The sequence below is a fragment of the Phyllopteryx taeniolatus genome, chromosome 9, assembly GCF_024500385.1.
Source record: "Phyllopteryx taeniolatus isolate TA_2022b chromosome 9, UOR_Ptae_1.2, whole genome shotgun sequence".
NCBI classification, from domain to species: domain Eukaryota; kingdom Metazoa; phylum Chordata; class Actinopteri; order Syngnathiformes; family Syngnathidae; genus Phyllopteryx; species Phyllopteryx taeniolatus.
Genome location: NC_084510.1, coordinates 11,284,474 through 11,311,422, shown reverse-complemented (window position 1 = coordinate 11,311,422; position 26,949 = coordinate 11,284,474). Strand labels below are relative to the sequence as shown.

Below are 26,949 nucleotides of genomic sequence, written 5' to 3'. Positions count from 1 at the left end.
AGAAAAGAGAGGACGTCTTTGCCACAGTAAGTAGCCGAGTTATAGTTTACTACCATCTGCCGGACATAACTACAAACAACAACTCTGTTTATTTCCTGGTCTCACAGTCTTGATTGAATGAATTGTTTTAATAAATTGTTGTTAATTGTGTTGAATTCGCTTATTTACGGGCTTTATTTAAATGTGGATATATTTGATGTAAAGAAAATAAACATAGTCAACCAAACCATTCAATAATTCACTACGGTATACTTACTGGAGTGGTCTAAATGATCATTTTTGTTGCGTGCGCATTGCAGATGGTTTTCCTTAGAGGGCCTTCATGACTGAAACCATATTGCTGTATAATTTCGTTCTCGTAGTACTGTACGCAACATCCATCCATCCATTTTCTATATCGCTTATCCTCATTAGGGTCGTGGATGCGTTGGAGCTTATCCCAGCTGATATAAAGTACCCTGGACTGGTCTCCAGCCAATCGCAGGGGACACAGACAATAGAAAGACAACCATTCATACTCAAATTCACAATTTAGAGTCTTCACTTAACCTAACATGCATGTTTTTGGAATGTGGGAGGAACCTGGAGTAGGACAAAACCCACGCGAGCCCAGCAGGGTGAACATGCCGACTCCACACAGGAAGGCCCGATAGCCCAGATTCGAACCCCCAACCTCACTGTGAGCCACTCTAAGGCGGATGTGCAAACCACTTGTCCATGTACACAAAATACTGTACATATTCAAAATTGTTCATAGGTGTGAATCTGAGTGTGAATGGTTGTTTGTCTCTATGTGCCCTGCATTTGACTGGTGACCAGTTCAGTGTGAGCAGCCCGCCTCTCACCCGAAGTCAACTGAGATGGGCTCCAACTCACCTACGACCCTAATAAGTGGTTTAGAAAATGGATGAATGGTTTCCTTGTTGCAGTGTACACGCTCATAAATATGTGTGATGTGCTAACCAATTGCCTACCGTCCCGCCACTTTACATGCAAAGTGAAATAATTTTTAACAGATCTTTCAATTCCATTAATCACTTCCCAACACTTTTGTTTTTGTTCAATTTTTTCATAAGCTGAACTCAAAGATCTAAGACTTTTTTGTATTTACACAGAAAGCCTATTTCTCTCAAATATTGTTCACAAATCTGTATACAGTAAATGCGTCAGTGGGCACTTTTCCTTTGCTGAGATAATCCATCACAGGTGTGGCATATCAAAATGCTGATTAAACAGCATGATAATTGCACAGATACTGTATGTAATAGTTTTCCCACAATAAACGGCCACTATAAAATTTGCAGTTTTACTGTGTTGGAGGAAGTGAAGGGTGGGGGTGAGTCAGAAAATCAGTCAGTATCTGGTTTACCCACCATTTTTCTGATGCTGTGAAACATGTTTATTGCAAAGGTGTGGTTTAGGTTAGCCTTAAAAAAAAAGACCACTCGAAAATGCGCAGTTTTGACGTATGGGGGGGAGGTTGGTAGCAGCCTAGTGGTGCATCGAGATACGAGTTACCCGACTTACGAGTTTTTCGAGATACGAGCCGTCATTCAGCCGATTTTGTGCTTTGACTTGTGAGCGTAAACTTGAAATATGAGCGCTCTGTGGTGGCAGTGAACTCACCTTAACTCACTTCACAAAGCAGCACTTTGACAAATAGAGAAAATTCTTCAAAAAAGAGGCTTCAATCTGTTTCCACACCCAGTTGAAGTTTACTGTCAAACTAAACAGAAAAGACACACACATTGAATTTTAGCAATGAAAACAATTGCTGGCATTGTAGAAAAAAATATGTATTGTACTAGCACTGAAAAACAAGTTCTTTATTCTCCATTATGAACAAATAGTCAATGATTTAAGATACTTACAAACTCTTCTAGAAAGTTGCATCAAGGCACGTCTCGGTCTGTAATTTGTGCTTTTTCGGTTAAAAAGTGCGAGAAGTTAATGATAAGCAGCCTCAGGTATTTAACAGGATCCCTTCAGGCTGCATGTACTGTATCTGTAAATGTGCATGCAACTGAGGACCCCATGGAAACCGTGCTGCAGCAGCTGGTAGGCTTTCACAGAATTTGTTTAATGGATCTACTGTAATGCATCTTGTTTCGTTTGTATTAGAAATGTTGAACTGAGAGACATTCTAGTATATTGCATGTTCTTTTTAGTGTTTCTAGTTTTGCTGCGCAGCCCTGACCTTAACGACGGTACATAAACTAAATGCATAACTCAAAAGCTGCAAGTCACAGCAGTGACTCATTCCAATAATTTTTGCTTAGTCATTCCAAATGTAATTATGAGGGTTTTATTTTAACCATTACACCAACAACAAAGCTGACTGTAAATTAAATGTGTTAGTTTGAATGACATTGTTTTGTGTTTTGTCTAAAATGTGCAAAGCAGAACAAGGTGGAATTTTACATTTTCAGTACGGTACTTTACTATATACGACTGTAACTCTTTTTAAAATAAACCTCAATCGCAGGGCACATAGAAACAAACAACCATTCACACTCACATTCACACATACGGGCTATTTAGATCTTCAATTAACCTACCGTACATGTTTTTGGGATGTGGGAGGAAAGTGGAGTACCCGGAGAAAAATCACACAGCCATGGGGAGAACATGCAAACTCCACACAGGAGAGACCGGATTTCAACCCAGGTTCCCTGAACTGTGAGGCAGACGCGGTAACCAGTTGAACACTGTCCCACCCTTACTAGAAGATCTGAAATTTATTTGAGCTTAATCAGAGGAAACCAGTTTATCACCTCAGTTGTAGGTTATATGAAGGAAAAAGTTTTTAAATGATATATCTTGGTCGGATTTTTCTTTCTGTCTATCTTTGGTCTTGAATTAACCTAACATACACGTTTTTAGAATAAAGAAGGAAGCCAGTGAAAAGCCACACAAAGGCAAAACATGAGAACATAAACGCCACACAGGAAGGCAGGAGCTGATTTTGAAACCCACAACCTCAGAAATGCAAGGCATATATGATAGCCACTAGTCTACCGTGCTGCCTTAATACTTAATATCACTTTTGTCATGCAGAACACAATACATGAGAATTATTATTTTTTTTAACTTGTTGGTGAGCGAAATACAAGCCCAATTGCAATGAAGTTGGGACGTTGTGTTAAAAATAAATCAAAACAGAATACAATGACTTGCAAATCATGTTCAACCTATATTTAATTGAATACAAAACAAAGACAAGATATTTAATGTCCAAACTGATAAACTTTATTGTTTTTAGCAAATAATCATGAACTTGTAATTTTATGGCTGCAACACGTTCCAAAAAAGCTGGGACAGGTGGCAAAAACTGACACTTCGGAAAACCAATGTCAGTAAATACAGTTTGGCGCTACATCCGTAAGTGCAACTTGAAACTCTACTATGCAAAGCAAAAGCCATTTATCAACAACACCCAGAAACGACGCCGGCTTCTCTGGGCCTGAGCTCATCTTGGATGGACTGATGCAAAATGGAAAAGTGTTCTGTGGTCTGACGAGTCCACATTTCAAATTGTTTTTGGAAATTTTGGCCGTTGTGTCCTCCGGGCCAAAGAGGAAAAGAACCATCCGGACTGTTATGGACGCAAAGTTCAAAAGCCAGCATCTTTGATGGTATAGGGCTGTGTTAGTGCCAATGGCATGGGTAACTTAGAGATCTGTGAAGGCACCATTAATGCTGAAAAGGTACATACAGGTTTTGGAGAAACATATGCTGCCATCCAAGTAACATCTTTTTCATGGACGCCCCTGCTTATTTCAGCCAGACAATGCCAAACCACATTCTGCACGTGTGACAACAGTGTGGCTTCCTAGTAAAAGAGTGCGGGTACTAGACTGGCCTGCCTGCAGTCCAGACCTGTCTCCCATTGAAAATGTGTGGCGCATTATGAAGCGTAAAATACGACAACGGAGACCCCAGACTGTTGAACAGCTGTAGCTGTACATCAAGCAAGAATGGGAAAGAATTCCACCTACAAAGCTTCAACAATTAGTGTCCTCATTTCCCAAACGTTTATTGAATGTTGTTAAAAGAAAAGGTGATGGTAAAGATGACCCTGTCCCAGCTTTTTTGGAACGTGTTGCAGACATAAAATTCTAAGTTAATGATTATTTGCTAAAAACAATAAAGTTTATCAGTTTGAACATTAAATATCTTGTCTTTGTAGTGTATTCAATTAAATATAGGTCGAACATGATTTGCAAATCATTGTATTCTGTTTTGATTTATGTTTAACACAGTGTCCCAACTTCATTGGAATTGGGGTTGTAATACTACTATCAAACTGTCTTTAGTCTAAACTTAGTCTGTGCCCAAAACAGGTCCCAGGTCATGTTTTCTTGAGTTGCTGATTGTTAGAGTGAAATGGTTCAAATAAAGTAAGTTGTAGTAATCTAGTAATGTTATCTCTCGATGGTCTTTTAGACGCGTGGAAATGCTCTTTTTCTCATCTTAATTTTGGGAATTGGAGGAAGCTTTCAGTCAGGATACCACATCACCGGCCTGAGTTCTCCCTCTCCGGTGAGACACGTCATGTGTGAAAAAGTATTGTACAGAACACTTCCTGTTGCTTTCAGGTGTCAAGTCAGAGTCAAGACACATTACCGTGCACTGTATCAAATTTGATTAAATAGGTGCATCTTGATTAATTCTCCATGCAGTTCATTCAGCGCTTCATCAACAACACCTGGTATGAGAGATACGCGGTGCCGCCAGCCGGACACACTGTCACCATTATCTGGTCCCTCATAGTATCCATGTATGCCGTGGGGGGAATATTTGGTGCTGTCAGTATCAAGTGCTTCTCGGGCCTGCTGGGAAGGTGAGTGCTGTGAATGCAGACGCATTCAATAAGATCATCTTCAATCCAAGACTTGAGGACATGCGTGCTCTTTGGCAGAAAAAAGGCGGTTATCTGCAACAGCTGTATTGCCATTGCTGCAGCCGGGATCATGCTGACAAGTAAATGGGCCAAGTCTTACGAAATGATCATTGTAGCGAGAATACTATCTGGCTACTCATCAGGTAACACAAGTCGTCACCACCTTGACACCTCTCTAAAAAGGGTTAAGGTTGTCTTCTAAGAACAACCACAGCAGTCCATCCAGTTGCAATCGATTCAATGCCCTGATAAAGAAATGACCTGGAGGAATGAGTATTTACAGGCATTTTAATAAGATTTCGTTGATCCATCTATTTTATATCGTGCTTGTTCTCCTTAGGTTAGCTGGAGTTCATATCGCAACTGACTTTGATCAAGAGGAAGGGTAAACTCTTGCCACAAAATCGCAGGGCACCTAAGAGAATACAAGAAAAAAAATCACACTAACATTCACATCCTAGGACAAGAGTTTTCACTTAACCTAACATGCATGTTTTGGGAATAAGGGAGTACTCTTTTTGTCAGAGGACACAAAACAAAACTACAGCAATATGCATCCCCCCCCCCCACCCCCCACTTCTATTACCATTTTAACCTTGGTGGAGGGCTGTGCGCTACTCAGTTCTATATATTAATGTTTTGAAATTAATTACTCTTAAAGAAATAACCCTCCCAAACACTAAAAAGACAATGATTTAGTGACAAAATATTGTGGGCAGCACAGTAAAATAGTGCTTCGCACATCTGCCTAACACTTTGGCCTCGTAGTCATTCCAACACTTAGGACACGCACTCACGGTGAGGCCTCTTTTCAGTTTTATGGCCCCAGTTTGTGGAACAGCCTGCCGGAGAACCTCAGGGCTGTAGAGAAAGTTCTTGTTTTTTTAAAAAGAGCCTCAAGACCCAGCTTTTAAATTTAGCCTTAAATTAATATTTATTTATTTTATTTACTTAGCTTTTTAAAAATGTATTTCCAGTCCTTCATTATTTTTTATTGTATTTTATTCTCACATTGGTTTTACATTTTCGGTTTGTAAATCATTTTCGGTCTGTTATGTTAACAGGTTTGCATGGATTTTATAGTTTCAAATCTTTTAGTAATACTTTATCACTTAATCTCAGTGTTTCCTCAGAGGGAGCCCTCTGCACCGGGAGCTGTGGTGGGCCGTGGCCTTGGTCCTGTCTCATGGGGTCCCCGATTGCAGTGTGTGCACGCTCCTGCTGCGCTGCCGTACTGGAGGCTCCATGATGGACTCAGTCACAAAGGACTTTGCCTGTGGCCGCGGCCTGTGATCTGGTCCTGGGGCAGACGGCTCCGTGAGCATCCATGTTTCCTCACATGGATGCTACCCAGCCTCAGGTCCTTAGGTCGTTATTGCATTATTTTAAACCTGCGTTTGTGTGCGTGTGTGTCTGCATCTTTGTGGACAAGTGGCGGGTGGGTTTGTATGAAAAGCGCTTCATAATTAAAGCTTGATTGATTGACTGACTGATTGATTGATCGATTGATTGTTTGATGATTGCTCCTGGGTTCAAATCTTTCTCCGAGTACTCCTATTTCCTCCCACATTGTATGTTAGTTTCATTGAAGAATAAATTGTCTCTAAGTGTGAATGTGAGTGTGAATAATTGCTTATCCTGTCTGTGCCCTGCGATTGGCTGTGTGTACGTACTTGTTTGTGGAGTGTTTTAGTGTGTCTCTACATCCCTACGTTGGTGGAAAATACTGTAGTCCAAATTAGACAGACTGCAGTATAGCACTCAAGTTTTTTTGCATGATTTCCTACGAAATTCTTATAACATATAGAAGATTTTTTTATTTTATTTGAAATTATGATTGATAAAGAGGGTCACTGATGGTGTCCTGGTACACTCGCCTGACTTTGGTGCAGGCAGCGTGGGTTCATTTCCCACTCAGTGACGGTGTGCCCTGCGACTGACTGGCGACCAGTTCAGGGTGTAGTCCGCCTTTCGCCCGGAGTCAGCTGGGTCTCCAGCGCCCCGTGACCCTGAACAGGATAAGCTGTTTTGAGAATGGATGGATTGATAAAGAACTTTCTCTTGGCTTGCAGCCCTAGGAATGAGCACCCATCTAATGTACCTTGGCGAGATTTCACCCAGAAAGATAAGAGGCGTTGTCACCGTGTCCTCAGTGACCTTTAAGTCCCTTGGCAAACTGTCTGCTCAGTTTCTTGGTCTCAGGTATGAATTTACTTTTTTTTGTGCAGCTTCTCTTTCATGCAATTCAGGCACCGTTTTGTTTGGTATTACATATAAATCATTATGCAAAATTGTTTTTAAAACTGTAAAACATTTAGCTCAAGTTCCCTACTTTTTCTTCTCTATGTAGTGAGGATTTGAACACAAATTCAGACAACTTAAAATAGAGGAATCAGACAACAATATCATCATTAGTTACTTAAAGCCTTTCTTCATAAAGACTGGTTATTCCTAATAAGAATATAGTGTGTGTGTGTGTGCGCGTGCGTGAGTGCGATGAGCAGCAGCAGAAAAATCCTGCTTTCATCAGTTCATAAAATGTTGAACCATTGTTCTTTAGGCCAGCCAATGTGTTGTTTGGTAAATTGTAACCCCTTTATATCATACTGTCCCTTCATTGGCAGGGAATTCTTACTCATAGCTTAGCTTCATAGTGGTGTCTTAAAGAAACACAGAGGAATTATGAAATGGAGCCCAATCGTCCTGGGCTGGAAATTTGCAGTTGTTTGACGGCATGCAACATAGATGTGCAGCGCTCAGAAATAGTGGTTATACTAAATATAGTACAATTATTAGCTTTGTGGCGGCACGGTGAACAACTGGTTAGAAAACTGCCTCACAGTTCTGAAGACCCGGGTTCAAATCCTGGCCACCATTACTTTTCTGAACACAACTATGAAACAATTTCTAAAGAAATGACTTTAAAGTTAAATTGCACCACAGCACTTGGTTCCCTTTCTCGTAGTGAGATCCTAGGCTGCGAAGAGCTGTGGAACGTGGTCCTTTGTGTGCCTGCGTGTCTTTCGGTGGTCCAGGTGTTGGTGATGCCGTATCTTCCCGAAGCGCCCAGATATCTGTTTATCGAGAAACGAGATGATAAAGCATGCAAAAATGGTGAGTATTTATTCCTTTCTCAGTCTTGGCAATGGAGAATTACTCTGAAATTTAGAAAATGTACATCATTTTATGCAATGTCGCATAGCAATTGATAAGGTATGATAATCTCAGACTTTCATATATCTCAGCTGTTTTAGGTTGGACCCCTAGTTTAATAGGTTAAAAAAAACAACCATAAGAGCTCAGTATTACACAATGTTGCTCAATACTGACTTTCCATTCTGCTTGACCTCAAAGCTGAACAGGACAAAAAAAATAATACTGACCATGTAAGTGTAAAATAATCATTGCAGATTATATTACTCTACTACTGTTACTTCACAACTCAAGTTTAGTTTTACAATAGAACACATTGCCAAAAGCCTTTTTCCCTTTAAATGCTACTGTACTTTCTGATATGTGGCGCCTGCTTAAAGGAGACATACAGTATTATTTCCATCCATCCATGCATCCATTTTCTGAGCCGCTTATCCTCAGAAGGGTCACGGGCGTGCTGGAGCCTATCCCAGCTATCATCGGGCAGGAGGCGGGGTACACCCTAAACTGGTTGCCAGCCAATCACAGGGCACATAGAATCAAACAACCATTCACACTCACATACACACCTACGGGCAATTTAGAGACGTCAATTAGCCTACCATGCATGTTTTTGGAATGTGGGAGGAAACCGGAGTGCCCGGAGAAAACCCACACAGGCACAGGGAGAACATGCAAACTCCACACTGGCGGGGCCGGGGATTGAACCCTGGTCCTCAGAACTGTGAGGCAGACGCTCTAACCAGTCATCCAACGTTCCACAGTATTATTTCATTTTTTTTTTCCAAAATTAAAACAGTCCCAGCTGTCATAAAAGGTCTCTGATTTTCTTCCATCAAAATACACAAAGGCTAAAGAATTACAGCACATTTCATATCTGTCACATTATATTTCAAATCACTCGGTTTTGGGGAACCATTCTGTCTCATATGAATGCCGACTACGGTTTGAAGAGCGGGGGCGGAGCTAAGGCATGCAATGAAAGCCAGTAGCTTTGTTGTTATATTTAGTGAATTTTATCGACCACTGTAGCAACTACTTAAAAAAAGCGACAAGAAACAAATCTAGTGACTTTTGGTGGTGCTACTGAAGACTTCTGGAGACTCTGAGATTCTCTTCAGAGTTGTCCAAATCCAGACTGCAAATAATTGTCACTTGTGCATGGTCACCACTGGCCCCACCAAATAAAGCGAGTGTCCATAAAGATTCCATTGCATTTTCACTCATGGAGGTCGTTTTTCATCACCAAGCCACCAAGATGCGTCGTTTTCTTAATCAGTCTGTACTGGAAACACAAATTCACAAGCATGACATCTGATTGTGTACATTGCAGCTCTGCAGAGTCTGTGGGGCCAAGGTGACTTCAAGCAGGAGATGGAGGAAATGTTGAGTGAGCAGGCAACTATGGAAGCTGTCCCTGCAAAAAGCCCTCTGCTGCTTCTTCGGGATCGGACAGTCCGATGGCAGCTTATCACCATGTCCACCATCTACTGCTGTAACCAGTTATCAGGCATGGCCATGGTGAGGAAGCTCTTCTCTCTCACAAAATATTCCCAAAATGACATTTCATCCCAATCCTGCCACAACAATACAAAAGCCTCTCTCCTTCATTTCTAGATCAGCACTTTTGCTTTTGACATCTTTCGGAGTACGGGGATCCCAACAGATCAAATTCGCTACATGACGATCGGGCTCGGAATAACTGAAATTATCACCTCCATCTCTTGTGTGAGTATCTTCAGTTCCTCTCGTGGCGCAGACCTCCTTTTCCTTTTCCTGTTTCTAGATGTTATCATTCTATTGTTATTGTACTTTATCTGTGTGTTGTCCTCTGACCTGTGTGCGGGTGATCATTAGCCATGTTGGATCTAAATTTTAGACTACAATAAATATACAGTATAGTACTTATGATTGTATGACAATATTTTACAGTAAATGTAGTGCTGGTTTTCACAGTTTTTTGATCAATTACATCAATCCTTAAATGTAATAACAAGGTGTTATAGGGTGTACTATAACAAGAACACATTTTATGTGCATTACAGCACTGTGTTCTTTTACTGTATACAAATTGCTATTGTTTGAAGAACATTATTTCCATCCATTTACTACTGCTTATCCAAGATCAGGTCGCAGAGGCAGTAGCTTTAGCAGGGAAGCCCGGACTTCCCTCTCCCCAGCCACTTCATGCAGCTCTTCTGGGGGGGATGCCGAGGCGTTCCCAGGCCATCTGGGAGACAGCTTCTCCAGTGTGTCCTGCGTCGTTCCCGGGGCCTCCTCCCGGTGGGACATGCCCGGGACACTTCACCAGGGAGCTGTCCAGGGGATATCCTAACCAGATGCCCGAGTCCCCTCATCTGGCTCCTTTCTATGCGGAGGAGCAGCAGCTCGACTCTGAGCCCCTCCTGGATGACCAAGCTTCTCACCCTATCTCTAAGGGAGAGCCCGGACAATGGCAGACACCCTGCGGATGAAATTGATTTCGGCCGCTTGTATCTGCAATCTCGTTCTTTCGGTCATGAACCACAGCTTTTGACCATAGGTGAGGGTAGGAACGTAGACCAACCGGTAAATTGAGAATTTTACCTTTGGGCTCAGCTCCTTCTTCACCATGACAGACCAATACAGAGTCTGCATCACTGCGGACGCTGCACCAATCCGCCTGTCGATCTTCTGCTCCATTTTTCCCTCACTTGTGACCAAGACCCTGAGATACGTGAACTCCTCTATTTGGGGCAGGATCTCTTCCTCGACCCGCAGAGGGCACTCCACCCTTTTTCGACTGAGGACTATTGAATTCGGAAGTGCTGATTTTCATCCCAGGCGTTTCACACTTGGCTGTAACCTGCTCCAGTGAGAGTTGAAGATCGCGGCTTGATCCAGCCATCAGAACCACATCATCTGCAAAAGAAAAGCAGAGACGTAGTACTGATGTTGCCAAACCGGATCCCCTCAAAACCTTGCCTGTGCCAAGAAATTCTGTCCATGAAGGTAATGAACACAATCGGTGACAAAGGGCAGCCTTGGCGCTGTCCAGCCGTCACTGGAAATGGATTCGACTTACTGCCGGCAATGCAGACCAAACTCTGACACAGGTCCCACAGGGACCGAACAGCCCGTATCAGGGGCTCTGGTATCCCACACTCCCTGAGCACCGTCCACAGGACTCCCAGAGGGACACGGTCGGACACCTTCTCCAAGTCCACAAAACACATATAGACTGGTTGGGCGAACTCCCATGCACCTTCAAGGACCGTGCTGAGGGTGAAGAGCTGCGCCACTCTTCCACGGCCAGCATGGAAATCACACTGCTGCTCCTGAATCTGACATTTGACTGATGGACCCTCCTCTCCAGAACCCTGAATAGACCTTACCAGGGAGGCTGAGGAGTGTGATCCCCCGATAGTTGGAACACACCCTCTGGTCCTCCTTCTTAAAGAGGAGGACCACCACCCCGGTCTTCCAATCCACAGGCACTGTCCCCGCTGTTTTTGCGATGTTGAAGACGCATGTCAACCAGGAGAGCGCTACAACATCCAGCGCCTTCAGGATCTCCGGGCGGATCTCATCCACCCCTAAGGCCTAGGGGAACCTGCGTCAGAGTCTCCAGACATGTCGATAGAATTGAGGAGGTCTTTGAAATATACGGCCCACTGACTCACAACGTCCTGAGTTGAGGTCAGCAGCGCCCCAACCCCATTATATATATATATATATATATATATATATATATATATATATATATATATATATATATATATATTTATATATATATATATATATATATATATTTATATATATATATATATATATATATATATATATATATATATATATATATATATATATATATATATATATATATATATATATATATATATATATATATATATTATAGGCGGCACGGTGGACGACTGGTTAGAGCGTCAGCCTCACAGTTCTGAGGACCGGGGTTCAATCCCCGGCCCCGCCTGTGTGGAGTTTGCATGTTCTCCCGTGTTTGCATGTTCTCCCGTGCCTGCGTGGGTTTTCTCCGGGCACTCCGGTTTCCTCCCACATCCCAAAAACATGCATTAATTGGTGACTCTAAATTGCCCGTAGGTGTGACTGTGAGTGCGAATGGTTGTTTGTTTGTATGTGCCCTGCGATTGGCTGGCAACCAGTTCAGGGTGTACCCCGCCTCCTGCCCGATGACAGCTGAGATAGGCTCCAGCACGCCCGCGACCCTAGTGAGGAAAAGCAGCTCAGAAAATGGATGGATGGATGGATATATATTATATACAGTGTTGATGGTGCACTGCTTCCCCCTCCTGATACATTGGAAGGTGGACCAGAATTTCCTCTAAGCCGTCTGGAAGTCGTTTTCCATGGCCTCACCGAACTCCTCCCACGCCTGTGTTTTTGCCTCAGCGACCACCAAAGCTGCGTTCTGTTTGGCGAGCCAGTATCCATCAGCTCCCTCCGGAATCAAAAAAGCCAAAAAGGTCTGATAGGACTCCTTTTACAGCTGGACAACATCCTTTACCACTGGTGTCCACCAACGGGTTCGGGGATTGCCGCAACGACGGGCACCAACCACCTTCAGTTGACCGCCTCAACAATGGAGGCGTGAAACATGGTCCACTCGTACTCAGTGTCCCCTGCTTCCCCCGGGACGTGAGTGAAGTTCTGCAGGAGGTGGGGGTTGAAACTCAGTCTGAGAGGGGACTGTGCCAGATGTTCTCAGCAGACCCTCACAATACATTTGTCTGCCAGGTCGAACTGGCATCTTTCCCCACCAACAAAGCCAACTCACCACCAGGTGGTGATCGGTTGACAGCTCTGCCCCTCAGAGTGTCCAAGACGTGCGGCTGCAAGCCCGATGACACAAACCACAAAGTTGATCATCAAACTGCGACCTAGGGTGTCCTGGTGCCAAGTGCACATGTGGACACACCAGTGTCTGAACATGGTGTTTGTTATGGACAATCCGTGATGAGTGCAGAAGTCCAATAACAGAACACCACTTAGGTTCTGATCGGGGAGGCCGTTCTTCCCAATCACGCTCTCCAGGTTTCACTGTCATGGCCCACATGAGCGTTGAAGTCCCCAGTAAAACGATGGAGTCACCAGCGGGAGCACTCGCCAGCACCCCCTTCAAGGACTCCAAAAAGGGTGGGTACTCTGAGCTGTTGTTTGGTGCATAGACACAAACAATATTCAGGACCTGTCCCCCCACCCGATGGCGGACGGAGGCTACCCTTTCGTGTTTGGCGTGAACCCCAACTTACAGGCACTGAGCTCGGGGGCAATCAGTATGCCCACACCTGCCCGGAGCCTCTTACCGTGGGCAACTCCAGAGTGGAAGAGAGTCCAACCCCTCTCGAGAAGACTACTGCCGGAGCCCAAGCTGTGTGTTGACGTCAGCCTGACTACATCGAGTCGGAATTTCTCGACCTTGCACACCAGCTCAGGCTCTTTCCCTGCCAGAGAGGTGACATTCCACGTCCCTAAAGCTAGCTTCTGTCGCCAGGGATCTGCCAAGGTTCCCACCTTTGACCGCCGTCCAGCTCACACAGCACCCGACCCCTTGGCCCCTCCCACAGGTGGTGAGCCCATGGGAAGGGGAACCCACGTTGCCTTTTCGGGTGCTAGCCAAGCCACCAGGCACTTGCACCCCCAGGCCCGGCTCCAGAGTTGAGCCCCAGTGACCTGCGTCCAGGCAAGGGAAATCGTAGTTCAGTAGTTGTTGTTTTCATAGGGGATCTTTGAGCCGTGCTTTGTTTGGACCCTCACCTAGGACCTGTTTGCCATGGGTGACCCTGCCACTGGCATAAAGCCCCAGACAACTGAGCTCCTAGGATAACTGGGACACACAAACCCCTCCACCACGATAAGGTGGCGGCCCCAGGAGGGGACATTACTATTACAAAATGATCATTAATTATTGATTAGATCCAATGTAAGAGCTAAAACATGCATGTACAAATAAATTATCATTGCATTTTAATGGCCACAGTCAGAAAGGAGTTAACAATACTATATTAGTTTACTTTATAATTAAGCTTTTGTGTTGGATTTCATTACATTGTACAAGTCTGGGCGGCACGGTGAACAACCGGTTAGCACATCTGCCTCACAGTTCTGAGGACCTGGGTGCAAATGCATGTGGAGTTTGCATGTTCTCCCCATGCCTGCGTGGGTTTTCGCAGGGTACTCTGGTTTTCTCCCACATCCCCAAAAGATGCATGGTAGGTTAGTAAGTCTCTAAATTGTCCGTAGGTGTGAATGTGTGTGCAAATGGTTGTTTATCTATTTGTGCCCTGGGATTGGCTAACGACCAGTTCAGGGTGTACCCCACCTCTCGCCCTAAGTCTACTGAGCATGCCTGCGACCCCAGTAGCAAATGAAGACAATCTCAGTGTTACTGTACTTTTGGTTTGCGGCAATGTTGTAGTGATTATTATTGTAACAATTTACATATATAGTGGTTTTCAAGTGGCGGCACGGTGGCCGACTGGTTAGAGCGTCAGCCTCTCAGTTCTGAGGTGCGGGGTTCAATCCCTGTCCCCGCCTGTGTGGAGTTTGCATGTTCTCCCCGTGCCTGCGTGGGTTTTCTCCGGGCACTCCGGTTTCCTCCCACATCCCAAAAACATGCATTAATTGGAGACTCTAAATTGCCCGTAGGCATGACTGTGAGTGCGAATGGTTGTTTGTTTCGATGTGCCCTGCGATTGGCTGGCAACCAGTTCAGGGTGTACCCCGCCTCCTGCCCGATGACAGCTGGGATAGGCTCCAGCATGCCCGCGACCCTAGTGAGGAGAAGCGGCTCAGAAAATGGATGGATGGATGGATGGTTTTCAAGTGGACGCTTAGCAATATTTCATGGGGAACTCAGGATATTTATGTACTATATACAACATGTATATATTTTGTATGCAGAGAGGAATGGCAATATTGTTATCCAAGGGTGTATGATTTGACGAACGTTTAACTTTTAAATGTCCAAGGAAGCAGCATCACAATTTCAACATGCCGAGTCTCAGAGTGAACTGTAGAAATGCAATGCAAAGTAAAATTGTACTGCATCATACTGAGATATGGTTCAAATGCCCCAAAGTTTTTGGACTAAGACCAGCTCCAAATGACTAATTAATCTACGTGTAGGTTCACCATGTACTGTAAATTCAGCAAAATCTCTTTTAGCAAAAAAAAAAAAACGAGAAAAGACGACATCAAATTGTTTAACTAGAAATGCTTGGCTCCGCTGACCATAACGCATCCCACTGGGCATTTTCCAATATTTGACTCTCCTCTGTAACTAAACGAGTACATCAAAATATTAGAAACAGATCTAAGTACAAGACCACTGCAAACGACAACTACAACATAACGGCCTGTATTAAAAGACCCACAATTTGAATGTGGGGTACATTGATTTGTACCTTTCTTTCCCTCAGGGTTTGTTGATTGAGCATGCAGGAAGGAGGCCACTGTTCTGGGGGGGTTATGGCATCATGTCTGCATGCTGGCTGTTAGTTACTGTTGTGCTCAACTTGAAGGTAAAAATTCTGCCGTGGTTGCAGCCATGTGACACATCTGAGTAGAGTATAGTTAAGGTTAATCAAGTTTCAAAACAGACATAATAATGATGTCAAAGCTAAAAAAAACTAAAAAAAACAAACAATGCATAATCATATTCACATGGCTGATTTTGTCTTGAAGGGTTCTAGTTCTTGGGCTCCATACGTTACTACTGTTTTGATCATCCTCTTCATCATCTTCTTCTGTGGAGGGCCTGGTAACAGCATGCCTTGAATAATAAATGAAACTCAAGCGCCTGATTTAGCAATGCTTATTACATGCATTTTTGTACTTCATGCAAGGGGGAGCATCAGGTACTCTCAACAGTGAGATCTTCATTCAGTCCAATCGTGTGGCTGCCTTTGTCCTCTTCGGGGTTCAGAGTTGGTTCGTATTAGCCGTGCTGGGCCTGGTCTTTCCCATTCTCATTGTAAGTGCAGCAAAGAGAAATGATTGCAAGATTTGCAATGACAGTACAATCAACATGGGACTATTATTTTTCTTACAGGATGCGCTCGAGTCGTACTGCTTTGTGATTTTTGCTTGCATGTGCCTGCTGGGTTGTGTTTACGTCTTCTTCTTCCTGCCCGAAACCAAAGGGAAGACACTGCTGGAGATCACAGACGAGTTCGAAGCCATCACCATCTGTGGAAAGTCTTTTCGAGAAGAAAACCGACTGGAGACTAAGTTATAGGACATACACTCATGGTGGCAGTGTTAATGCAGATGAACATGGAATGTAATATAAATGCATTAGCTAATTAAAAAAAACACAAGTGTCCTGTAAAAAAAATACCTAAATGCTGTACTTGAGTAAAAGTACAGGTATCTAAACAGAAAATAACTTTGGTATCAGTTAAAGTCACCTTGCTGAATATTACTTGAGTAATATATCTTTTTAAAGGAAGTGTATGTAATGTTTTTACAAGCAACATTAACAAGCTAGTAAATCTCTGACAATCTGAGAATAGCTGTGAAATGTTATCACACAGAGATAGCAAATGGCATGACACAGTACAGCAAATGTCCACAAGACCTCTTTGGTAAAGAAGCATTTTACCATGTCCGTCTCAAAATAGCAACAGTCCGCACGTAAATGCATCACATAATATTAGCAAAGAAAATACTGCATAAACCAAACAGTACATCGCTCATATATCCAATAACAAATACGTACTGACTTTAATGCATGCACAACACTTGAGAATACGTTCTTTAACTGCTATCTCAATTTGACTCACAGCAGAAAAAGAAAAGGAGCCAGGAAGGGGATGCACCCGAGGACCCCTGTATTCATGAGCAAATGTATTGTAAACACTAGATACATATATACATACATACATACATACATAAACAGGGCGGCATGTTGGACAACTGGTTAGCACATCTGCCTCACAATTCTGAGGACCTGGGTTCAAATCCGGCCTCGCCTGTGTGGAGTTTGTTTTTTGTTCTCCCCGTGCCTGCGTGGGTTTTCTCCGGGTACTCCGGTTTCCTCCCGCATCCCAAAAACATGCTTACCTGAAGAATGTGAGTGCGAATGGTTGTTTGTCTATATGTGTCCTGCGATTGGCTGGCGACCAGTTCGGGGTGTACCCCGCCTCCTGCTCGATGATAGCTGGGATAGGCCCAGTCAGCTGAGATAGGCGCCAGCATGCCTGCGATCCGCGTGAGGATAAGCGGTACGGAAAATGGTTGGAATAAACAAACAAACAAACAAACAAACAAATAAATAAATTAATTAATAACTATTTGAAAAACACTAACCAACCTGCTGTGCAGGAAGGCAGTAGCCCAAGAGAGGGTGCTGTTGTTCATCTTTTTTTCTAAAACGTACTGTGGGATACAGAAGTTTAAAATGTACAGTTAAACTAAGTGGTTTAGTTGCGAAATGACGGTGCAGAAATAATGGCGTGCGTCTCACAGTCCTCACTGTAAGACTTAATTGTTTTCATTAGTTTTTCTGAAATGTATAATGTTTGTGATTTTTTGTTTATTTTAACCATGCAAAGTACTTTGTGAGCCCTCTCTGTGAAAAGTGCTACATAAAAAAAAATTACTTGATTACGTACTTATTGGGCTGATTTGGGATAAAAAAAAAAGTTTTATCAGTGAGTTCTGACTGTTCTGGAGTTGTGACTTCCTGTCCCTAGGAATTTTCTGAGCAGCAAGTGGCCTCTCATGTGTGATATGACCAGAAAAAAGAATCTGGCAAATTCTGATTATTCAACCCCCTAAAATAATAATTGGTTTTCTCAAATCAACCACAATTTTTCCGTGATTTATAACATGGGTGGCACGGTGCGCAACTGGTTAGCACATCTGCCTCAGAGTTCTGAGGACCCGGGTTCAAATCCGGCCTCGCCTATGTGGAGTTTCCATGTTCTCCCTGTGCCTGCGTGGGTTTTCCCAAATTCTAAAAAGAGGCATGGTAGGTTAACTGACGACTCTAAATTGTCCGTAGGTGTGAATGTGAGCGTGAATGGTTGTCTGTTTCTATGTGCCCTGCGAATGGCTGGCGACCGGTTCATGGTGTACCCCGCCAGCACACCCGCGACCCTAGTGAGGATAAGTGGTTCCAATATGGATGGATGGATTTATAACATTGATATGAATATCTATCACACATAATAAAAGCTCTCTCATTGTCACGCGGATAGAAAGACCCAAATAACAAGTAAACTAGTGGTTTGCATCTCTGCCTCACAATCACGAGGTCACAGGTTCAAATATCAGCTCAGGGTCTCCAGTATGAAGTTCTGTTCGGGTACTCAGGCTTCCTCCCACATTCCAAATATATGCATATTAGACTTTAAATTGCCTATACTGACGGTGTGAATGCACTGTAAGTGTTAATGTTTGTTTGTCTATATATGCTCTCCCCCAGGGTGTACCTTGCCTCTCGCCCAAAGTCAGCTGGAATAAGCACCAGTCACTCACACAGGCATGGAAAATGAATGGATGGATGCAGTTTCAGTTCAAATGATAAACTGAAATTGCCACTAAATTTTCCACATTGAAAATCTTTCAACTGATAGTCTTTCGTTTGACATTCTCACACTGCAGAAGTTAGTGTTGAAAAGATCTCACTTGTGTTATCAGCAGAAGATTCATTATGAGGCACTAATGTAATCATAGTCCCTGGCGACAGTTCAGCATTCTGTAAATGCACATTTTGATTGACAGCATTATGGCCGGATCATTCCGCACCAACGTCCTGCTGGAGGAGGATTAACTGGGGGATTAAGTGAAAATGGTTACAGTTACACTGCAGGCTTCCCCTCTATCCAGTCTGTTGTGTTTTATTCTTGCCAGTTTTGCACACACTGGATATTTAAGACACACACACGCACACAAACATTGTGCAAGAACCACCAAGAATAGTGTAGTTACGTATATTCAAGTTTGCACTTGCTCACCCCTGTAAGGCCATGCTGATGTCTTTTGGTTTATTATATTGGATATGATAGAAATAGTACTTTTTCCACCTCATAATGAATTGGGGCAACACAGCTCTCTAAAGGCAACACTTGCCTGTCTAATATCGACAAACACACATTGGGTGACCTCCATTCTGTTTTGTGAAAATTTCAACAGCAGCCGGGTGAGGATGCAAGGAGAAAGAAATGGAAAATAGCGGCGTTTGGCCTTAAATGTGGAAAAAATGTTAGGATATACTACAGGTGGCACACAGATGGGATAGCCCCGGCCCGGTGCTGAGCTTGTGAATGGCTCACAGTGTGTGAGAAGGGCCATCCGTGTCATAAACCAGATGGAGCCCTCGAGCCAAGCAATTTTGCAGTACCAGTATCATTCAATTCTCCATTCAGGCAAGATGCCCATTGGGCTGTTGGCTGACGAAAGAACACCTGGTAGCATTTACCTCCACCACCTATCAGAAAGAACAAACACTGGAAAAGTATTGTTGGTACATTTTCTCAAGACAACAATCAAGATTCCCCACTGAGATATAACGTGCAGATGCAGAGTGTGTGGCCTAATTCAATTATTGGAGCGCAAACCTTTCAATGAGACGAATTGGAGAATTGAAGTGAATTGTGGTTTGGGGTTGCGGGGAGAGCAAAGGTCTAGCCTTTGAGATTACAGGGTTAAGTCAAGGTCCAAATGTCAAAATCGGAGCTTGGCTACTTAACTAAAGAGGAGGGACGCTCTTCAAGAATTTTTGTCCAATAAGAAACATTTCGAATGTGAAAGAAAGTCTAAGCCCTAGTTGACCCAATCTATGTAACGTTCAGGTGAAACAAAGGTACTAAAGTGGGATACACCCATACCGATAATTGGACCAAATTTGAGCATTTTTAATCCTCTCCCAGTCAAAGTCAGCAAAGTCCCATTTCCTGGATGTTCCTAAAATATTATCCTGAGCAATTATCCTGTGGTGTGGGGAATTTTAAGAGTGATTCCTCCTCCTAGATCTGCTCAAGTAACGGTCAGGGATGACAATCACAAATATTAAACCTGTTCAATATTTACAAATGCAAATCCTTTTGTGTGTGTTTGTTGTCACCTGAAGCTCATGCTGTTGTGTCGGACACAAATAGCATTTGCATAACGTGTCTCACAAGTCATTCACCAAGCTAAAAATGACAAGACCAGTTGTCAGTATGCATGTGGTGTGCTGCGTTAGTCAAGTACACCACACATGAAAAAAGCAGTAAGGCGCATTTCCCTCATCATACATTATGTGGTGTCTCTCACTTTTTTTACTGTGAAGAAATCCGCCCAAATTTTGCAGGCCATAAATATTATTTTAAACTGATCGTCACACAATCATCTACTAAACTCAAAGCACCTGCACAGGTTTCCCCAGGTGTCATTAAATTGCTTCAGTTTGGTTCAATTGTTTCAGTTGGGTTCAATATGGGGAAGACTGCAGACTTGACAACTGGCCAGAAGACCATCATTGATACCCTCCATAGGATGGGTAAGCCACAAAGGTTTATAGCTGAGGAGTCTGGCTGTTCACAGAGTGCTATGTCCAAACATATCAATGGAAAGTCTAAGTCTAATGGAAGGACAAAATGTGTCAGGAGAAGATGCACCAGCAAAAGAGATGGCTGTGGGCTTGAGTGGATCATCAAACAGAGAAGATTCAAGAATCTAGCAGAGATCCAGAAAGAGTGGAATGAGGCGGGAGTCACAGCTTCAAAAACCACCACATTCAGACGCATCCGGGAGATGGGCTACAACTGTCGGGTTCCTCGGGTCAAGCTACTTCTGAGCCTGAGCCAACGTAGGAAGCGTCTCAACTGGGCCAAGGCGAAGAAGGACTGGACTGTTGTAAAGTGTGCCTTTCATTCGCTAATCAAGGTCCAAGGGTTTGGAGGAAGACGGGTGAAGAACAGAACCCAAGCTGCTTGAAGTCCAGTGTGGAATATCCACAGTCATTCATGATTTGGGGTGCAATGTCCAGTGCAGGTGTTGGTGAACTCTGCTTTCTCAAATCCAAGGTCACCGCAACGGTCTACCAGAATTTTTTAGAGGACTTCATGATTCCTTCTGCTGAGGATCTGTATGGAGATGCAGATTTCATCTTCCAGCAGGACCTGGCCCCGCCCCATACCGCCAGAAGCACCAAAACCTGGTTTGATGCCCATGCCTTCACAGTGCTTGACTGGCCAGCCAACTCGCCAAATCTAAACCCCATTCAGAATCAATGGGGGGCACCAGACCCCAAAAGAAAGAAGAACTGACAGCAAGCATCAAGGAAATCTGGGCTTCCATAATTCCCAGGCAATGCCACAGGCTGATTGCCTCAGTGCCACGGCGCATCGAGGCCGTGATTAAAGCAAAGGGATTCCCAACCAAGTACTGAAGATTAACATATCATTTTGAAAGTACCATATTTTCATTGATTTAATGTGACCCTAATTTATTTCTTTTTTTTTCTACAAATACTGAGAAGTAAATGATTTCTTCAGAGTATTCTAATTTTTTCCATCCATTTTCTTTACCGCTTATCCTCACTAGGGTCACGGGCTGCTGGAGCCTATCCCAGCTATCTTCGGGCGGGAGGCGGGGTACACCCTGAACCCGTCGCCAGCCAATCGCAGGGCACCATTCGAAGTTTTTGAATTCCCCATTTTGTGGGTTTTATGAGCTAGAAGCCCAAATTCTGTAAAAAAAACAAAAACAAATAAATACTTGATATTGTTTAAATTGTGGGCCCTGAATCTATAATCTATGAAAGTTTTACTTTTTGAATGGAATTATGGAAATAAATAAACTTTTCCATGAGATTCAAATATTTTGGAAAGCATCTGTGTATCCTTAAAAAAGTTGTTCTCTATTGTTGTTTCTTACTATGTGTATTTCTATTTATCTAGTTTTAATGTAATGTTTAATCATTTAAATTACACAACTTTAAGTGGCAAAATATCCTCAACAAACTTTAGAGCACAATAAGAGTAGAATAAGCCTTTATTATTTCAGCCATGGGGAAATTTTGGTTTTATAAAAGAGCAAGAAATATTGGTTTCTCATTCATGACACATTAAATAGCCACAAGGTCATCAATTGAGCTGAATCTTGTGACAGAGGCTTTTCATTATTTCTCTTGTCTTGGAAAACACTTACTCTCAAGTCCTTCAAAAATTGCAAGGCTGGTCTGCATGATGGCTTTGCACACAAGAAACCTTACAACAAAGACATTCAACTCGTCAGTAGTAGTACGATAAAACGGACCGGCTTGCCCTACATTGCATTTAAAACAAAAAGTGCTGCGAAGCCAATGCAAATCTCAGTAATTAAGTTCCATTGTTTTGTGCTCCTTTGAGAAAATATGACCAAGCATTCACTTAACGCTGTCAAACAAAGTAATCCACGGTAGTAATAAATTCAAGTTGGCGTGTGAAAAGTGTGAAAATTGAGGGGTTTTTTGGGGGGTTTTTTTTCTACCCCAAAGCACTCCGAGCATTACTGTTCATGGCTACTTGGTAGACGGTAAACTCTAATTCTCAAATATGCAGCGCTGAGATTTCACAAGAGGATGTTCTCCAGATACAGTTTACTGTGTCAGGCCTTATTAAAATTAACCGCAGCAAATGCAATTAGCTGGCTGATTACTGTGGGAGGAAAATATAGACATTTAGGAAATTAGGCATGAATTTTCCACCTTTGTGATAGAACAAGATACAAGGTCCAGATACAAGAATTAAAAAAACTGACATGCCACAACATTATGACCACTTGCACAATCACAGCAAAACTTGGAGTGTTCAAATTTTAGGGTTACATTTTTAGGAGGTGATTTTAACATTTAACAGTTTTTTTTTTCAGATTCAAATAGTGTCCAGAGTAGTGGTTATGTCACAGAGTTGATCACATGGTGTTAGGGTAACTCTTCAGAGTTGTAATTATTTAAGCTCCACCTTTGCACCTGCACTTTTTCAGTTTGGGAGATACGAGTCAGCGCCATTTTCCTACTCCTGTATTTTCACATGGTAAATTAAGTTCAAACTTTTTAAAAAGAATTCTAAATTGATACTGTAAACTGCAGTAGCATGACAAGAAGATATGTTGTAACGACAAAAGCCTTGCTATTCCCAGCACGCTTTGTGGTGCCCATTTGCAAATATATTTACAAATGGAAAATGTATGTATTTGTATTTAGTGGGCGTTTTTCTTGAGTGAAACAATGACTGTGTGTTGTATGATGAATAATGACCTTCCGGCCATGTTCGCTGGATCACCAATGTTCCCTGGTGACTTACCAGCTGTGCAAGTACTCCTGGTCCCAGGAATAATAAATGTTATTTTCAAAAATGATTTCATGCAAATCATTTTTGAAATTAACATTATTCCTATTACATTATACATACGGTATATACTTGCATACATATACTGTATATACAGTATGTATATATCAGCATTTTTACACTACCAGTGTTTAGTAACACTCAGAGTTGTTAAATAACACTTTCATAATGTTAATTCGTCCAATATGGTGTCAATATTTTACACTATCGGAGTTGTCACAGTCTTAATAATGTTAACTCTTTCAAAAGTGTTGATTTAAACTGAACCAGTGGTTGCCATATAAACTCCGGGTGAGTGTTGATTTCAACTCTGAGGGTGTTAAGTTTATGTTTTAAAATTTGCTGTGATCTAATGTGACCCATACAAGAGGCAGAGGCGAAAATTTGCCTTGACAAGCGTAATCATGCTCACTTTTAAGATACAAATGACACTGCAAGAGAGGTATTCCTTTAACAGTATGTTTACGATGGTGGCTGTAGTTCACAGTGATGTATAGCTGCACTGCAACAGGAGTAACTGATTCTAATACTTTTTATTTCATTGCTAAGGAGTCAAAGTAGCCCACACAGCTCTCCGTGTTGTTATTGGCTGGTTGGTTTATTAAAATGTGTTTTGGGTCAACTATAAAGAGAATCACTCATTCAGCATGAAAATGAAGCAGAATAATGAAACTCTGATATCTTATTCTAATTTGCCAAACATTTGCACACATACCAGGACAAGTCTTAAAATGTGCTTCATTTGATACCATTTTTTTCATTGGATATACGTGATTTTGGCATGTCCCACACACTGCTCTGCTACCTACAGAGTAGGTACAGTGACCACATGGAGGTCAGAAACAATCCAATTTACTGTATGACACTTCTTGATATGCTTATATGCAGCCAGACACTTAACAGAACAGTATTTCAACTGGTTATTATGCTAGTGTGTTTTGGCTGTTATGAGATTAGAACCGAACTGCAAGATAAATGATTGAGACTAGTAGAAGTTCCCAAATTATATTTGGACATTTGCCTCACAAGAACTTCATTGTTGACTGTTACTTCAATAAAAAGTATTGAATGATATCAGGTTTTGAATTGGCATTTGACTGTCTTACTGGAGAGCAATCTGCAGTAAACAGTTTGGTACATTCTTCTCCTACAGCAGCAATGACAACAACAACAACAAAAGCCTCACGCCTGAAGATAGCTGGGATAGGCTCCAGCACGCCTGACGATAAGCGGTGAAGAAAATGGATGGATGGATGGTTATGTCTATGGGCGCCATAGAGGCAGTCATTGACTGCAAATGAGCTTCATCAATATATGAATAACGGTTCGCTTCAAAATCATGCCAATTGTCCAAATACCTTTGAGCCCCTGAAAATGGCAGCACTGGAGGTTTAAAATGGCTGTCATTTCTAAAGAGCAAATGACATCCATTCATTTGGGGAAAGATTTTAAAAACTGAAAGTGTTATTTATTACAAGTCTGTTGTGGTGGTGTGTAAATACAAATAAGATAAAACCTCTTCATCACTGCCTGTGAATATTCTCATTTATTCATCCATTTCCTTTTCAAGGGCATTGAATCGCTCGCAACTGGACTGCTCTATTTGTCTTAAAAGATGTTTCACCTCTCATCTGAACAGGCTTCATCAGTTCATGCAACAAGGCTTAATTAGGACGCACTAGCCAGTGTTGGTGTGGAAGACTCAACTCAACTATTTATGCTCCAATTTAGAGGCACGCCCAAAACAACACATACGGAATCGTTCTTTTGGAATGAAAACAAGGGGGAAAGCCGTTAACCCGCCTGGCCGAGGGGCCATTGTCCATCCACCAGAGTCTTTGGGTGAAAACTCCGTCATTGATATTCCATTCAGTTGTACAGTGGTCGTGGATTTACCTAATGGGCAAGGAGGCCTTGCTGTTTGTTGGAAGCTGAATTATTGAGTTTCTTTGGAATGGACAAAAGAACGGAATTGTAAGTGATGCTTTTTCCACCTTTGCCTCTCTTACCCCTCTTTCAAACAAGCTGTTTTCCCTGTCCAGAAAATACACATTTTTGTCCTCAAAAGAGTGCTGTTTCTCTTTGAGGTGCAGGTAGACAACTGAGTCTTGACCTCAGGAGTTTGCACGCCTGTGTTGTGCCATGCGTCTGCTCAGTGGTTTCTTGGTTTCCCCAATGTCAATGTTACCAGTGTGTCAGGGTGTTACCAAGTTTCACAATTGAAAAGTTTATTCAATTCCAGAAGGGATGAGAAAGAAAAGAGTGACAGATGCAACAATATCTTAATTCCGTATGTATCAGGTCTGTTTGAGAAACTCAGAAGGATTTTCAACCAACACAATATTCCGGTTCACTTCACACCTAAAAACACCCTGAGACGAAGCCTTGTACAACCCAAAGACCAGACGCCGCGCACGCAATCTGGTGTATGCGGTCAAGTGCAGTGAGGAATGCACAAATACATACATTGGGGAAACCAAGCAACCACTGAGCAGACGTATGGCACAACACAGACAGGCAAACAACTCAGGTCAAGACTCAGATGTCTACCTGCACCTCCAATAGAAACAGCACTCTTTTGAGGACGAAAAGGTGTATATTCTGGACAGGGAAGACATATGGTTTGAAAAAGGGGTGACAGAGGCCATATACACAAAGGTGGAAAAACCATTGCTTAACAGACGATAGGCTCGAGTTCACCTGTGAGTGAACCTGAACAGCATAAACTGTATAGAAAATGAGTGGGTGGATGCTTAACGGTATCCAATACATTAAAAGGACCCTACAAGCTTGACGTCACCATTTGGTCTGTGGAGGTTTTGAAGCCTCAGGTTTGGTATATTACCCCTTATCTGCAAGCCTTGGGACCACATGAGACCACAATGGAATGAGAGGGTGGAGCTGCGGTGGAGCACTTCTGTGGTTGTAAATTGTCAATCACATGACAGCCATGCCCTGAAGAATACCCGTTTCCTACGTAAATGTCATTTTTAAAAAGATCAGGCTATGAGGATCCTAATCTAAAACAAGTGAGCTCATTTCCCTTTTGACACCATTAAGCCTTAACAGAGGTCACAGCCTGCAGATAATTAGAAAGAGTCTAGGCTACAAATACACTGAGAGCAACAATAAGTTATTGTGATATTAAAAAAACCTTTTACAATTGTTCTTATGAGAACAGGATTTGTCAGCTACTCGTCTTTAGCGGTCCAAGTCCGTGATTCTCAACCACTGGCGACAGATCATCAGGTGTGCTGCTGGAAACATTTTTTCACTTAATTGGTCCGAAAATTATTTAAGATATCTGTGGGTCTTTCTTCAATTCCTGCAGGTATATCGCCTTCGTGTTCAACTAAACAGGCCGAGATGACCCTCGGAGTAAAAGTAGATTTCGCTTTTTGTGACATTTTTGTGTGGTATTCCATGAGATCTTTATAACATTACATGTGCTTTGGCTCGATGAAGGTTGTGAAACACTTCAGTATGTTACATCTATTTCATACCCGTTGAGGTGTGTGCAATGCTTATACCTGTACAAACTTTGCAGCGCAG

At 42.6% G+C, this 26,949-nt stretch overlaps 1 protein-coding gene across 4 annotated transcripts; it reads left to right on the top strand.

The window, feature by feature from the left end:
* The first annotated feature begins 1,335 nt into the window (after positions 1–1,335).
* Positions 1,336–17,690, top strand: slc2a9l1 (solute carrier family 2 member 9, like 1). 4 transcript variants are annotated; one of them, XM_061783813.1, is made up of 13 exons: positions 1,336–2,058; positions 4,447–4,542; positions 4,683–4,843; positions 4,922–5,046; positions 6,026–6,271; positions 6,976–7,105; positions 7,869–8,017; positions 9,390–9,577; positions 9,674–9,784; positions 15,496–15,597; positions 15,761–15,836; positions 15,922–16,049; positions 16,128–17,690. In XM_061783813.1, exons 1-13 carry the CDS (start codon positions 1,951–1,953, stop codon positions 16,311–16,313), a joined length of 1,806 nt encoding a protein of 601 aa, XP_061639797.1. In that variant the 5' UTR covers positions 1,336–1,950; the 3' UTR covers positions 16,314–17,690. The 4 variants fall into 4 exon arrangements, with proteins under 4 accessions (XP_061639797.1, XP_061639798.1, XP_061639799.1 ...); XM_061783814.1 differs by having other exon boundaries at positions 1,337–2,058; positions 4,922–4,983; XM_061783815.1 differs by lacking the exon at positions 6,026–6,271 and having other exon boundaries at positions 1,816–2,058.
* Positions 17,691–26,949: the final 9,259 nt, after the last annotated feature.